At 39.6% G+C, this 15,418-nt stretch overlaps 1 protein-coding gene across 1 annotated transcript; it reads right to left on the reverse strand. All coding sequences in view use genetic code 11, as the record gives it.

Annotated features, from left to right (window-relative positions):
• Nucleotides 1-9,661: 9,661 nt before the first annotated feature.
• EGR_01029 (Mechanosensory protein) lies at nucleotides 9,662-14,700 on the reverse strand (the record flags this gene model as incomplete). The annotated part of the gene is made up of 3 exons (XM_024490278.1): nucleotides 9,662-10,255; nucleotides 11,446-11,541; nucleotides 13,801-14,700. 3 exons carry the CDS (start codon nucleotides 14,698-14,700, stop codon nucleotides 9,662-9,664), a joined length of 1,590 nt encoding a protein of 529 aa, XP_024355097.1.
• Between the last annotated feature and the right edge of the window lie 718 nt (nucleotides 14,701-15,418).

Raw genomic sequence — 15,418 nt, forward strand, 5'->3', positions numbered from 1 at the left:
GCCAGAAAATATGTCTCATATTGTGTATATAAGTTGAACTTGTATAGGAAAGTAAGTAGCGGTTACTGGGAGTGATTACAATATATCATTGCAAAAAACGACCATAGATCCAACGCCAACACTTCAGGTGGACAGGCTAATTGGAATATGCAATAGGCGTTGAAAGAATTGCCTGCGTGAAAGTTGCAAGCTGCTTAATCGACCAACACAACTAACGCGAATGGACATTTTGTTGAGATGTGATTATTTAAGAGGAGAATACCGCAACATTGCTTCATCTGAACTGCTTCGGATGTTGGCAGATTCGGTGAAGATAAGCCATCCAACTTAGCACAATTCCTTTCGTCTCCAGTTTAAATTCTCTTTAAAAATAAAGACTTTTAATGGTCATTTGCACCTTAGTAGGACTTCTGAACATTTGAGCCATTTTTGAATGCAGTTGTAGGACGCACTTACGTGAATAATGGCACAGAAAGACTGGTGAGTTGAGGCAAGGACAATATCATCATGGTCTCAGCTACCCCTTGCGGAGAATTTAGCACCGTAGACTGAAGTGCTAGGGGCTACTGTGCGTAACTGAAGAAGGGATTACAATGAAATCGACATCCGGATTTGTTTAATTGGATCAAATAACCCAGATTAGCCGTAGTTACACAGCTTGGAAAAGAGCAGATCATTGATACAACCTCAAGTAGAGCAACTCCCATCATCGTAATCACTTAAAATGCAAAAATGTCCGCTTCTACAGGGTTACCTGACAAAATGGGGAGATCATGATTTGTCAAACATCCCTTCTGGACTATTGGAGGCAAGCCTGTTGAGAGATGGTTGACGTCAATTAACTCCTACTTTGGGAATGCCTACTAATCAGAACTTTTTTACCACTAACGAAACAATGTGAATAATATACTTTTCTTTGAAATGCATAAGAATTTGTGACTACGGCATGCGCATTTGTTTTCGTAAACTTCGTATATGCTTTTCCATAGCATTGATGGATAAGTACAAATCCTACTCACTACTTTATTAAAATTAGGAAGCAAACAAAATAAAACAGCTCAAACGAAATAAGTCTTTTTGATAATGCCTTCCTAAATTACGGATTTCTTGCCGATTTAAGGGAAGATTATTCATATTGGAGTGTGAGAATGTTTACTGCCTTAGTTTAACTATGTTGCAATCATGACCGAAGCACTGCTAAACCCTCGCAACTGCTATAGAATTTATTGAGGTTACATATCAATCAGTCTGCAATGTTATCAAAGGAACTTGAAGGCAAGTCAACAGGATTTCTTTTAGTCGGTTTCGCCACATTGGGATAGGTGGTAAATTCAATTTCTTCAAAATTATTAACTCCATAACCACTGATTTTTATCCATGTTCGCGGTCTATGAACAGTAGCTCATTTACTCTAATAACTGAAAGTTTTGCCATTTTAGCAAAAATAGTGTACCATTTTTATCTCCGGTAGCATTGTTAGAAGACAAAAACTACCAATAATTAGCATAAAAGAATTGTCAAAAAAACTTTACGGTTTCTTAGTAATGAAAAGAAGTCCCATGAGCTACATGGCAACCATTCAGAAAAGCGTAAGACTGCACCGACTGCAAAGTTGAATATTAAACCTATATTTATCAAGGATTATTCGCTGCCATTCATTTAAAACATTAACTGGTAATTCCCAAAGATTTAGGTTGTTTATTGAGCCTTCTTATCGCGCTTTCACACTTTGACAGTTAATGATCAATCAAATTAGGGATTCTTACACACCTAGAAATTTACAGCAATAATTAATGTGTTGCATTGTTTTTTAGTTTAACTCTTTATTTTGGCTATGCGCTCACCTAGGGCTCCACCTATATACTTCCGCTGGGCGGCATGGCTTCTGGGTCACGCCAGTAGCCTCAAGCCCTTCTGCACATCGGCTTTGATTTTTCTGTCCCAGTATTATGTCTTCTTTCGACCCTGGGAAATACTCGGGGTGATACATTGGTGGTAGGGGAAAGCGAACCCAATCCTAAAGAATATTTATCCTGATTTCTACCGTTGGGTGATAAACCTTATCGAGGTAGAAGTGCATATGCTATGGATGAAAGAACCAGTGACGACCCCTAACTCAAGGGTTGAAGATGATATCCACCTTCATAACTACCTTAGATCTGCGTTCTGCAGGAATACTATACACAGCTGAAGTGACAAGCTCTTAACCACCTGGAGATTTTCGTTACGGGGTTGTCTACGGTACCTGTATAAGGGTGTCAATTGAGTGAAAATGCAAGGCATACTAACTGGTCAGAGCCCAAATAGAGATGGCTGGGCAAGACTGAAGTGGGAACAAAACGGCGAGGATAAATGGACCCGAAACCTTATTCCCGCGAAACCATTTTAAACCCCGTCCTTTGTTAAATGCCTCTGTCTTTGGGCTAGTGCTCCTACTACCAACGATTGACCTAAATGCTGGCCTACACATTCCCTCATCGCCAATAGAATTCCCAAACAGGACGAAATTCCGGATTCAGTAGAATCAGCAAGTAGAATCAGTGAAGTTGCAGTCAGATACTGTCTCGGTTGCTCGCGAATTCGATGGATGGAGTAGTTGGTTGGTGTTTTTTTCTTACAGCACCGTCTACGTTGTGGTGACCGATGTAAGAGGTTGACCAAGGGAAGCGCAAAAGGTAACGCTCAAAGGAAGAGAGGCAATATGTAATACTTTGATTATCTGTTTGAATTTTTATTTTAGTTACGCTGACGCTTAAGGCTTCGCCTTTGTACTTCTGCTGGGCGGTGTAGCCTTCGGGTCATACCGGTGGCCCTCCAGCTCTTCCGTACGTAGGCAGTACACATTCTGCCCTAGTATTATGCCTTCATTTGTCTTCAGAAAAGACTTGGAACGTTACAACTGGGTGCATTTAATGACTAAATGCATTCAATTCGTATGTATTTCTGTAAATGATGTGATTAGCATGAATAATTAGTCCGGCACGCATGATAAAAGAGTGTCAAATTGATACTAAACAAAAGTTGGTCTATAAAACCTTTCAAAGTACACCTTTTAAATAGGGCGAAAAATAAACGAAAAAAGTTTCTAACTCAACTGGTGAATTTCGAAAAAAAGATAGTTTAAAATGCAGCCGCCTTACTATCGCTACAATTTATTATTTTTCAGTCTAAATAGCTATAACTAAATGGTGTATAAAAGGTGTCACGAGTATCAATGTGATTGGTACAAGTAGTATACTGGAGACCCCTTATTATCAAATAAGAGTAGTAGTTAGTTTTATTTCTTTACATATCAACTACAAAGAGTGAATCTAAAGTAGGTGCTAGTTGCAATTACCCAGAGGAACTTAGTTGTTTGGCTATTCTTAAAATTTTGCTAAAACCGCTGTAAATAAAGTCCTGTCAAAAATGCAAGGAAATGTTTCTCTATAGAGCAGATAACTTAGAGGTGATCAAAAAGAGGTGTAAATCGGAGTGTAGATGTTTAATTTCAGAGCTGATGCAATAATGTAAGCTAAAAATTAAGCCCTTTTGTTGACATGGCATCCATTCCTGTTCATTTTTACCTTTCCTTAAATGTTTTCAAAGAAATTCCTTAATCAGCAAACTGATTGTTAAATCGCATTTATGGAAGTATATGGCGCGATGGAAGCATAAACTGTTTCTTAACGCTTTTACGTGTGCTACCAATTTTGCACGAAACCCAGAGTAGATCACTTGAATTACAAAACAAACGTGGACTTAAAAGTACATGGGTACAAAAGTTACTAAAAAGTGGCTAATTTCGAACTCAGATAAAATATTTCTAATGAACTTAAGATGGTTAAACATACCTTCCAACCTGAAGTGTTAATCGACGTGCTTCTCCCTAAAGTGCAATCATTAAACTTTTCTGCTGGTGATTCGTGGAATTTAATAGCCTCGACAAATGCCGCCCCGTTAGGTTGACTGCACATCTAACACTCCTTTTTTAAACTGACCTTATGAACATATCGAAAAAAGTAGGGAGATGTCACATGTAATTTATGGCAAATAACCGCTTAATCATCGTAGACTCAAATGGCGGTTGATTACCAACACCTTCTTCAGTCAAGTAAATAGTAGTTACCTTGTACTTTACACAAGTGGTCATTAATGACAAGCTCCACTTTAAAACCCATTATAAAACTTAGTCTAAAGCAATGAGTTTTCGATACAAGTGGTCATAATAAAAGTGTTTCCCGAATGCTTTAAAATACCCTTAGTTTTCAAGTGCCATGGAGCCAAATGAACGCATGAATTTTTGTAGAGAAATGGCTTTACAAATGACAAAAATATATCTACGCTTCATGAAAACCTATCTGTCGGTGTTTGCGCCAAAGCGATTTCATTCTTGTAGAACTTTCCTTCCCATAAGAGCAAACGCTCAGTCACAATAAATGGGCAAAGAGAAAAATCCGCTCTTCCAGCATTACTAATGCTGCAGTCGGACCTACTAGAACTTGAAATATTTAAGGAATCGGGTTTTCTTATTCTTTATTTAAAGGAAAGACTTAGTGAAGTGGGATTATAACTAAAGAAGGTGATGTTTTACTACCCGATTGTAATTACGCCACGTGGACCGCATTACTTTGTACACTATTTATGAGATTTTAGTTTATCTCTAATACATAATTACTGCAGAAGGGAAATTCAAAAGAAGGAATAATAACATCACCTGTTAAGGAATCACCTAAGATTTCGCATGCAAATAAATTCGGATACATAGAAATGAATGTATCGCTATTAGACAAGCCTAAAGCTACATTTTAACATGGCATGATGGATGTACAGTTGAAAAATGTGAATTAGCACGATACGCCATCTATCGGAGGTACGGCGGCTTGAAACTACAAATGTAGGATAAAGGGCGTGAAATCGGAGATTTTGAAGTTGGAAGGATTAAATACAGCGCTACACAGCTCTCTAAAAGTAGTCAATCCGTTCATCCTCAATTTATATCTTTTGATCTATTTCATAATGCTATAATTTGTTGGAATATTCAACTTCTGACAATAGAAGAGTAAAATATGGTATGGTAGACATTAGCAATCAATTTCAGATCCACACCATATCGACACATCGAAACGAGGATAAAACAATTGCTAGTAGAGCGTCTAAAGCAACCAAATAAATATTTTATGGAGTCTTCATGCTCCTTCATGCTTAAGTCTAATTTCAACTTCCCTCAGTATGCGTGTGCATGCGTGTGGGTGACCATGCCGATCAGCAGATGGGAGCTTCACCGCAATTGTATCGGCTGAGGGAGCCAGGACGTTGGGATGGTTCACACAAAGAAGCCGTTTTTCATTTATTCCAATCATTTTATGTACAGTGTTAAGGGACTGATTTACTGAATCCAATTTAGCTACTTTGAGGTACGGAGAAATTGAACAAGAAAAAAGGTACATTGGCGTTTGGCTGTATGTTTCTTTTTATGCAAGTAAACTGAAGTCAATTTAGTGATCTGCAAGACGTTATTCTTACCATCTCATGCATTTAAAAAATTGATATTCCTTTGAGATATGATTCAATAAAGCTGAGGCGCGTTCAGGTTTGACAATTATCCCGAAACGGCTTGATCATAAACCATAAAAATTAGATAGATTAAAAGATAATGGATTTCTAGCACACGAGTCAACGTTTCAGCTACATTTATTAGGTGCGACACCTTTCGATACCATTTCCCGAGGATTGCGCTCAGATTAACAGTCATTTAGGAAATGATGATCTATGGAGACTGATAGGTATCCAAATTCCTTGATTAAAGCTAGCGAGTGTTTACTTACCAAATGAAAACAGCACCACAGCATTATAACACGGACAGAAGTCAGCCAAGTAGTCTAACCGGCCTCTTATTGAAGTGCTAGACGCGTGAATAACCAAAGAATTTGAAAGTAGGAACGATTAAATTTGACCTCTTGACCTCGTTTAGAGGGTTCATTGGTAGAAAATGAGGTTATTGTAACCTGTCATTTTAATCAATTTCCTAGCCTCAGAATTCCATCGCAAAGTTATCGTACATCTTATGATTTCGCATTAAAAAAATATTAATTTTAAGTGGTTGCGCAAACACGCATGTATTTAGATAAGCAATCTCCAAGATCTTGTGAAATGAGTTGAAGGCGGCACCCGGACCTATTCCAGCATCACTCTCCTGACACTATAATGGTATGGCATAGTAGTACTATAATAGTACAACGACCAAAATTTCCCAGTACGGAATGGTAGTTGTGTTAAACCAACTGTGCTAAGGATTATCACATCACATCTGCATTGTCAAAATTTCCCCGGTAATAGAACTGCCTTTCGGAATTACACATGTTTCTTGTTCTTACCAACAGCAAATCTACTCTTATTTAGCCACAGTTTACTTCATTTTTTTCTCTAAGTACACTGTCATAGAAAGGTAGATTTAGTAAATTTACTAAATTACAAATAAGCCGTAAAAGAAGCTTAGGGACAACTACAAACGCAAGCTTCAATTCAATTTACCATGCCAAATTACTGAATGAGTGATCAACAGCATTTTTTTGCTCCGATTGGAGAGCGTAATAAAGGAAACTGAATACAACCACTCCTTTTAATCCAGGCAATATTTTTTTTTGCGGCGAAAACTTTAAGCTGAGTATGCAACCAAAATCTGGACATTTACGTGCAAGGAGCAGCTAAAAACACAGACCCTACATAAAGAAGCGTTTAGTGGAAATCGGGATCTCAGGTAGAGAAGCACACATTTACTGCCATTTCAATCACTTGGAAGTTCTCTATATCACTTGCATTTAGACTAGTCAAATTGCATGTCCGACTCAATTTCCCAATTAAGCCTTATTTTCCACATCGCTTTTTAATGAAAGAGGGTTTTGTTGTTTTAGCCTATTTTCATGCCAAATCACTAAACCGCCTTCAGTTTACAGCATCTAGGCCATTGGCGCTGCCAAGCAATTTGGCAGACCACAGAGACTTTATGGCGTTTTGACAGATGCAACAGGACAAACTTCGGTGAAAGCTTTGCCTTCTCCGTGTAGGTAGTCAATAGCAATATCTACGAATTGCACCAGAAAAGTCATGGACCACGACCACAAATGCTATGATTTTCACCTACTATTGCATGTCACTATTTTGAATCGACTATTGCAAGTTGCCCATGATGATTGTTCCCTAATTTGAGTTCTACGTTTCGAATTGATTTTAAATAACCATAAAGTGTAGCTTTTACAAAAGAAATTCGCCTTCGTGACTCCAGTTATCGAATGTTAAAAGTGTCCCTGTCTAGCGTTTCTAGTGGCACTGCTACCCTGCATCTGATGACTGGAATTTTACGCAACTCCAATGAAAAGCCTTGCATGAAAGTGAACGAAGTCCTCGATGTCCTGTTACCACGTACATTTTCATTCCTATGTGTGCAAATTAATCATGGACAATCAAAATGAAATATTCTACCTTTACAGTAGACTTGATGAACACTGTGAACATTTGTTCGAATCCAGGTAGATTATAAACATGCACAAATCGCGGACGGGTTCTAAAAAGCGGATTTGTAGATGGGGTTATATGAGCCTTATGGGGATAAATTAAGAATCTGAATTTCATCCTGAAAGGTGGGATTTAATCTCAGAGATAATTTAGGCCAGATAAAGATGGATAAAGCTTGGTAACAAACGCAATTTCAATGAGCAAGAAAGACTTAATTCCAGATTTGAAATTATTAATTCGATAGAAGAAGTGTGCAAAAAGCGGCTGAGGTAGCTTTATACAGTATAATTAGACCAGAAATTCATTTTTTTTTAAAACATTTAAACTGCACATTACCTCGTCCATTCCCGCCACTTTGCAAATTTTTGTAAGAAGACGAAAAGCATAAGTGCATTTGGAAATTTCCATTCAACATTTTTTTCGGTGCACGCATATATCAAACAACCGCGCTTCTTTTCCCTCAAAATGTAGTTCACTCATTATTAAAGCTATCATGAAAAAATATGGGAAACTCGTGATGTAGCAGTAGAAAGCCCAAAACAAAGGTTCTTGTACATTTTTAAGTTGTAGCAAATAAAATGTTACTCGTGGATGTCGGGGCATGAAACGTTGAGCTAGGAACCCAATCTATGGTGCTTATTAGCTAGATTATTAGGAATTTTTACAGATCCTTCTAATTGTGCTAGGGAGAAAAATATGCTTTCAAAATTCAGAGGTTTCACACACATTTGAGAAATCTCACATGCTGTCAAGTGAGGTCCCATCACAGCAAAGTTTGTCAATACCCCATTGTTTCTCGTGTAAATCGCCTAATCAAATTATACTGGAAATATGCTATAAAGAAAATCGGTGTAAAGCATGTACCCTGACGATACCCACAAATTACAACGAAAATTATCTTTAGAAAAATACCGAATGATTATCCCTGTACAAATGCAGCCATTGATACGTTGAATGCCTACTAGTAAGATAGCACTTCAAGAATTAACAGAAATAGTCCATATTCAATCGCCATAATTTAACTATGGATATATGTAACAATGTGACTACACAGTTAAATTGATACGTTGCTTCCACAAGGCTATATGAAGTGTTGCATTAAAGCAAATAACAAATCGGATAGCAAATGTTACAAGCACTCGCATCCTTGCCTTTAAAGTCACGTGCTAATCATCCGTGGTCAAGAACATTCAATTTCCCTCAAAGGAGTGAACACACACACATCAAATAAATTGAAATGGATCCACCGTTTTTGCGATTTTGGGGAAGGGAATGAGGCATTGCAGAAGCAGTAACCACTCTCATTCGGTCATACAGACTTGTTGCCTCACCGATGGAATTCGCATAATTTTTAGCCTAAATGATCCCTTCTTTGGACCTTTGCTTTGAACCTCTACCCCCATAGGGTAATTATTAGTGCCTATTAATCGCGAAGTAGAGTAGCTGTTTAGATTATTATTTTTGCCAAACGAAGACTTAAGGATTTTGAAATAACAAACTGTATACAATAGAACGTATAATAAACAAAATCAGCAATTTTTGATACCACAAAGTTTAAAGGCTCTAAATGCAAATTAGATTTCATTTCACATGTGGACGTAATCACTGACTTTGAAAATAATAAACATTGCTCATTTGTACTTGCCCCAGAAAATTGATAGGAATCCAATGAGAGCGTTGTCCTTTAGAGTTACAAGTTTTACTAATAACACTACCTAGTGAAACTTGAATGAGCTTAAATATCTTAAGGTTGGATTACTAAATGTGCGTAGTCCATCGATTCCCTAATTTTTAAGACTAGTTAGCATATCCAAGACTAAAAAGTAAATACTGAACTAAATGAATAAATTAAAGCCCTATTAATTATAATTGGGATTTTATTAGCCGATGGCGTTTGAAACAAGGGAAGTGGTCATTCAAGTGGGCAAAAGTACTCAAATGTAGGCCGATATACGTGATAGTATCTCAACAGTTGTATCACCTTTGAAGGAAGGTCTTGCCCCTTACAAGCCTATTTTTTTTACGCGGAGCATATCAGTTGACACAATTTATTTTTACTGGTATATCCGCTATACAATATGTGTTTGGGGGAGCATCATCACTGTAGTTTGGCCTGATCCAAGGAGAGAATTTGCAAATAAAGTAGAGTTAGCAAGAGTGTGCGGCGTTACACAGAATCACTGCAGGTGTCGTCAAAGTCGTCGTGACCCATTCCGAGCTGTGGACGCGGCGGTGGCTGCGAGTCACGTGTTTTTGCTGTGACGACTGAGGCAGCAGGGAGAGAACTGGCAGCGGTGGCAGCATTGGTGGCGGTGGCCTTCATGGCTGTCCCTGCGGCAGTCAGAAGTGCAGCTGCCTCGTAGCGCCTACGCTGGCTTTCAGGTAGTTGCGGTGGCACTGGCTGAGGGATGAGGGGGTCTGGTTCACCCATACCCGGTAAAAGAGCGCGCGGATTCGGTGTGACAGAGTGGTCAGGGCTGAGCGAGGGCAGCCACTGCCTCACCATTGCCTTCCGCCTCTGACTTTGAGGATCCCCCTCATCCAGCGAGATGGTAGATGAGCCCAGTTTGGCTCCAACGGCTGCGCTGCTGTACAAAATGTCAAGGGGCAGGGGAAAGATGATGGTGGAGTTCTTTTCCACGGAGATGGCGCACAGTGTTTGCAGATAGCGCAGCTGCAGCGCCATTGGGGAGGATGCGATTACGTTGGCAGCCTCCTTCAATGCACTCGAAGCCTCGTGTTCACCGTTTGCTGCGATGACCTAGGTTAAAAAGTTTATTTGATTTTCCACTTCCATAACATTACGACAGAGATGTAGTTAGGCGTGTGTTAAGTAACTTATTCCCATTAAGTGACCATTCCAAGCTGATTGCTAAAAGTCCACTTTGACAAAACTAAAATTGTCTTAGCAGTTTTTTAGTTGTCAAATTTATCAGAAGGACCTAATGCACTGAACTAATATCTCACTTGAAATTCAAGGGGATAAAATGCTTTAGCATCTAAAAAGCGGTATATCTAGATTTCGGAATTGAGGTCGAATGACATTTCAGTGGTTGTGAAAATATGCCGTCGGCTTTACTGTCCTAGGAACTAAAAGTACATGTAAAGGGAACCCAGGCATTGTTTCATCCCATAAAACACAAGGATTTAATATTTACAAATACTTTTCTTGGTTTCACTATTAAAGAGGCAGTAAAGGCATGTTCGTTTGATGGCAAGCCATATTTCAAATTTGCATAGTTAAAGTGAGATACATGCAATGCTTTGATAGTTCGTTTAACTCTCCATTTGACTACGTGGGCACGTGAGTCTCCGCAGGTCGTACTTCCACTCCGCGGCATTGCCTTCGGGCCACGCCAGTAGCCTCTCTGCCTTTCTGGGTGTTAGCAATACACTCTGGCATACTAATGTGGTTCGCTGCTGCTTCAACGAAGACTGGGAATGCTGCATGTATGCATCGAAGTGATTGTAAGGTTTAACCTTATATTTAATTTGGAATGGCGCAGCAATATGCTACTTAAAGTGGGTTGCCTAATAAGATTAGCACCGTAACATAACAGTGGAAGTAATAGTTCCAAAAGCAGAAAGTTTTGAAGCTGAGTACTTCCACTCCGTCTTAAAGAACTATTGTTTTACTTAGTCTCTCATATGGAACACTTGCAATAAAAAGAAACCGTACCTAACCCATTTGTCTTAGCACAGTTAATTTAAAAAAACCATGCATGCTTAATACGACAATTTAAAGCGGTAATAGTTTCGTTGGCCACTCTAGCGTGCACAGTAAATGAAACAAAAGCATAAATTTCTCCACGAGTGCTTCTCGCCATTTTCAAATATAAGTAGTAGCAAATTATCCGTAAACCTGATCGCTTTAAGAAAATTTGAAACATTTAAAACAGGGCTAGTTCTCCTTACGAGTTGAGGAATAAAACGTTGCCTACACTTTCCTACCTTTGCTCGAGCCTCTCTCGTGGCCTCAGCTTCAGCAGCCATGGCGCGCTGAAGGGCGACCGGCAGTCTTACATCCTTTATTTCAACTCTTTCCACCTGTAAAAGCAGACGCCTCGTTAAACGGTACCATTGGCATTGTTTTCTTTAAAAACTTATTCATTAAACGCGTTTTTAGAAAGACGACGTATTCTGTCAGTTTGTAGTGCCTTGAGTTTAAAGTGGTCCCCCTATGATGTGATGGGGTCCAAGTGACTCATTTACTCCAGTTGGAAATATTTGCAAGCTTTAAATGGGTTTTCACCACTTCAATAAAAACAAAAGACTTTTGATTTTAAGGTGTGGTTTTCTGATTACTTATCATGAGCTTGTTTTGATCAAGTAATTTTTTAAAATAGCATTGACTCCACTAGACTATCGTGCCCAAGAAAATACAGCGTTTAAAAATATGATTGGATATCAGGTCCTGCTTTGGAGATTTGGACCCGATAAACCGACATTTACCACCTTAGTTAATCATTTAAATTTCCAATTCAGCATTACAAACTAATGCCTTTTGTACATTCTCATTGTAAATCCACTGTTAATATCGCCGCTTACCCCGCTGTTCACGCACGAAGCTTCGTTTGATAGTAATTAATGTAGCTTCAGACAAAAAAATATTCCAAAAGCGACTCTTTTATAAGCTTCCATTGAAGCTCTTTGGATAGGATTTAATAAAACGACGTGCATTGGCCGTTGATGAGTGCTATGAAGACACAGGCATCTCGTCCTTTCTGTCGTTTTAACAAGGAAATACGAGTTGTTGGGCAATCCTCACAGAGAAGCACTTTACGGGTTTATTTTGAGCAGCTGGGTGATAATCGGTTTCACGGGAACATCAGGAGTGTTGATGAGATACATCAACATTGTTATCATTGTGGGTGCTTATCGCTGGGAGTGCCCAGACAGCCCTCGCATGTAACTTTAATTACTTGGGGTTGATGACGCTTTTTACCATAGAATTAAATCAGCCAAATGCCACTGCAATAAATTGTGTTCAATATTTTTAGTACTTAAGTGTTACCTTTATCGAAACGGGCATATCTCTGACAAGATACAAAAAGGAGACTTCTTCGTACACTTCGATGAAAAATTAAAATACTGGCTTTTGAAAAGGACTAATAGCAAAAAACATTTGCAACCTCCGAATTTGTTTCCGAATTGGCACCCACCCTCCCTGTGAGCGAATTCCCCATGATTTGAAAGGTCTTACCATCTATTACTTACTATACAGCTTGCAGAGCCTTTAGTTATCCTCCGATTTTAAAACATGAGGTCCTGTAGGATCACCATAAAATTTGCATTTCTTTGATGCCACACAAACTGCACTGAATATACCTGAGCTTATGCTCTATTTGTCAAATAAATGAGACATGATTTTGTTAATTTAATGTCCGTGTAATTAGTCAAATATGAAATGAAGAATCGCCTGGCGAATGTAGTTTATGCCCTAATTTAATAGTCTCAATTAACTGGTAATTAAATTTTAACCTGTAAAAATGTTTTGAAATATTTCATATGCTGGTTCTTGACCTCTTTCCCATGAAAATATCGGTTTAAGGGTTTCCTAACTTTACTTAGAAACCACGTCGGCTATATAGCCATAGGAACAAAAATTGTTTCCGACTTTAAACTTCACAATTTTATACGTTGAAAAAAAAAACACTTGAGGAGGAACTTAGTCTTTAATTATTGAAATCCGACTTTACAACTTTACTTTAGTCACTTCAGAAGGCAAAGTGGACGCATGATTAAGGAAATTACTCGATCAGATGCTACTTGAGTTTTAATACGAGTCTTGCTCCACGAAATGATATTAACTACTATGCACTGTTATTTTAAACCAGTAACAACAAATAGGACAATAAAAGAAATGGTATTCCGTTGATCGAGATACTTTACTCTCGGATGAGCATTCAACAATGCGATGAAAATTAACCGATGAATATGATAGATTCAGAGAACTGCGATTTTTTTAATGTGCTTCAAAATGAATCTATAGGCATATCGAGCTTTTTAGCAAATTTCCTACAATTTGGGTGCCTCACACGAGTTCCTTATTAAAAATTTAAGTACTTGTCCTAAAGTTAGTTTTTAAAAAGAGTGAGTAATTCGCCACTTCGATAACACTACCTCGATATTAATTTAAAAGACTGAAAAATCAGCAAAATGAGAGAAGCCCATTTTATGTGGGATCTTAGACTGACTTCTTTTAACAGAAGCTAAATAGATAAAAGCAAGATCTCAGAAGTTTGTTTCCTAACAGTTCTTTGCATGCATTAAATCCTCAATAAACATATTTTATCAAGTCATTACCTTTACCCCCCATGCCTCAGTAGCAGCGTCGATGGTTGCTTGCATGGTCACCGACATCTCCTCTCTATCCATGAGTATCTGAGCAAGATCCTTCGTGCCAAGCACATTCCTCAGAGTAGTCTGAGCTAGCAGACGCGTGGATCTTGCCGCGTCCTCAACGTTGAGGATGGACACGGCGGGATTGCAGATCCTGTAATAGACGACTGCGTCAACAGCCACTGTCACAGAATCGCGAGTAAGCACCTCCTGAGGTGGGATGGAGAAGGTTACTGTACGCAGCTCCACTGTCCGCACGCTGTCGATGCAAGGAAGGACGAAGAAGAGGCCAGGGCCTCGTGTGCCCTGACCACCAGGTAGTAGGCGCCCCATCCTCAGAACCACAGCTCTCTCGTACTCAGCGACGATCCTGAGACAAAATATCATGGAGAAGGGAAAGGTCATGACCACTATAATCATGGAGAACACAGTGAGGAGGGAAGTGAACCAGTCCGCCTTTTCGTTTTCATCGTGCGAAACCTGTAATCCACCCATGAAACCCTCAGCATCGTTTTCAAATGTGGGCATTTTACTGGACGAGGTGAGGGGCTGAGGCGGAGATCTGGGTTCACGAGAAGGGTAATCATTTTGCGGTGTGGAGGGCTGTTGTTTTCCATATCTCTGGGATGGAGTAGGCTTTTTTCCTGGAGATTTGTAGGGCTGATTAAGGCGCGACTTTGCCTTAGGGCGAGCCGACTCAGGAGTGCCGGGGATGTGTGTTCGGGATGGAGCAGAGGGCACGAAACGCTGGTTGGCTTGAACAAGTCGGGATTCGCTTTGAAGGCTTGTATCCTCCTCCTCCTCTTCACCGATACTTCCGGGATCTAGCGATTGACATAAAAGCCTTGCAGTGGATGGCCGCATCTGAAATGCATCTGTCTGGTCACGTTGGTTCCTTGGTTCGCCATTTCTTTGGCCTGTGCTGCTGTTGCCATTGTTGTTTGGGCTTGTGGTGCCGGTGTTTGTGTTTATCATCTTAATTCCGCGAAAACTATCAAAACTCTCTGATTGGGAGGGGCGTTCGTGTTTAGATTTACCATCCATGAGGGTTTTCCCCATTGTTAGTGGAGGTGGCTTTTGACGACAAGCTATGCTGGTAGAAAGGGCTTGGATTATTCTTCGGTTCACTCATTACTGGCGAGGGTTCTGTCGGGTTTCGGCGATTCTAGACAATCGCGGGTTGTTCTAATTGAATTAATCAGACTGATGGTAAGCTGAAATGATGAGAATCGAGTATATTTAACCAGTGAAGACATCGGTCGTTGGAAGTGCGCCCCAAGTGGTCTTTTCCAACGCCTGCTTTTTGCCCTCCAACGATTGGCCAAAACAACGTGTCTTACTGGACATCTAGCCAACGGATTCGAGTCTAGACACAAACCAATCACCGTGATGCGTCACCGTGCCAATAGGCATTAGGGCGTCCCTACCCCCTCCTCTCAGCGTTTGTAGACCATGTCTCAGGGGTGTGCTCCTCTTTCATTTAAAGTGGTAAGAAAATTCACTATAGGAAGCATTTCTCATTGAAATTTTCAATACCACTTTATGCAAATACCTCCGAAACACGGTTGCTGCAGAATTAATT

This window comes from Echinococcus granulosus (genome assembly GCF_000524195.1).
Source record: "Echinococcus granulosus chromosome Unknown EG_S00004, whole genome shotgun sequence".
Lineage (NCBI taxonomy): Eukaryota > Metazoa > Platyhelminthes > Cestoda > Cyclophyllidea > Taeniidae > Echinococcus > Echinococcus granulosus.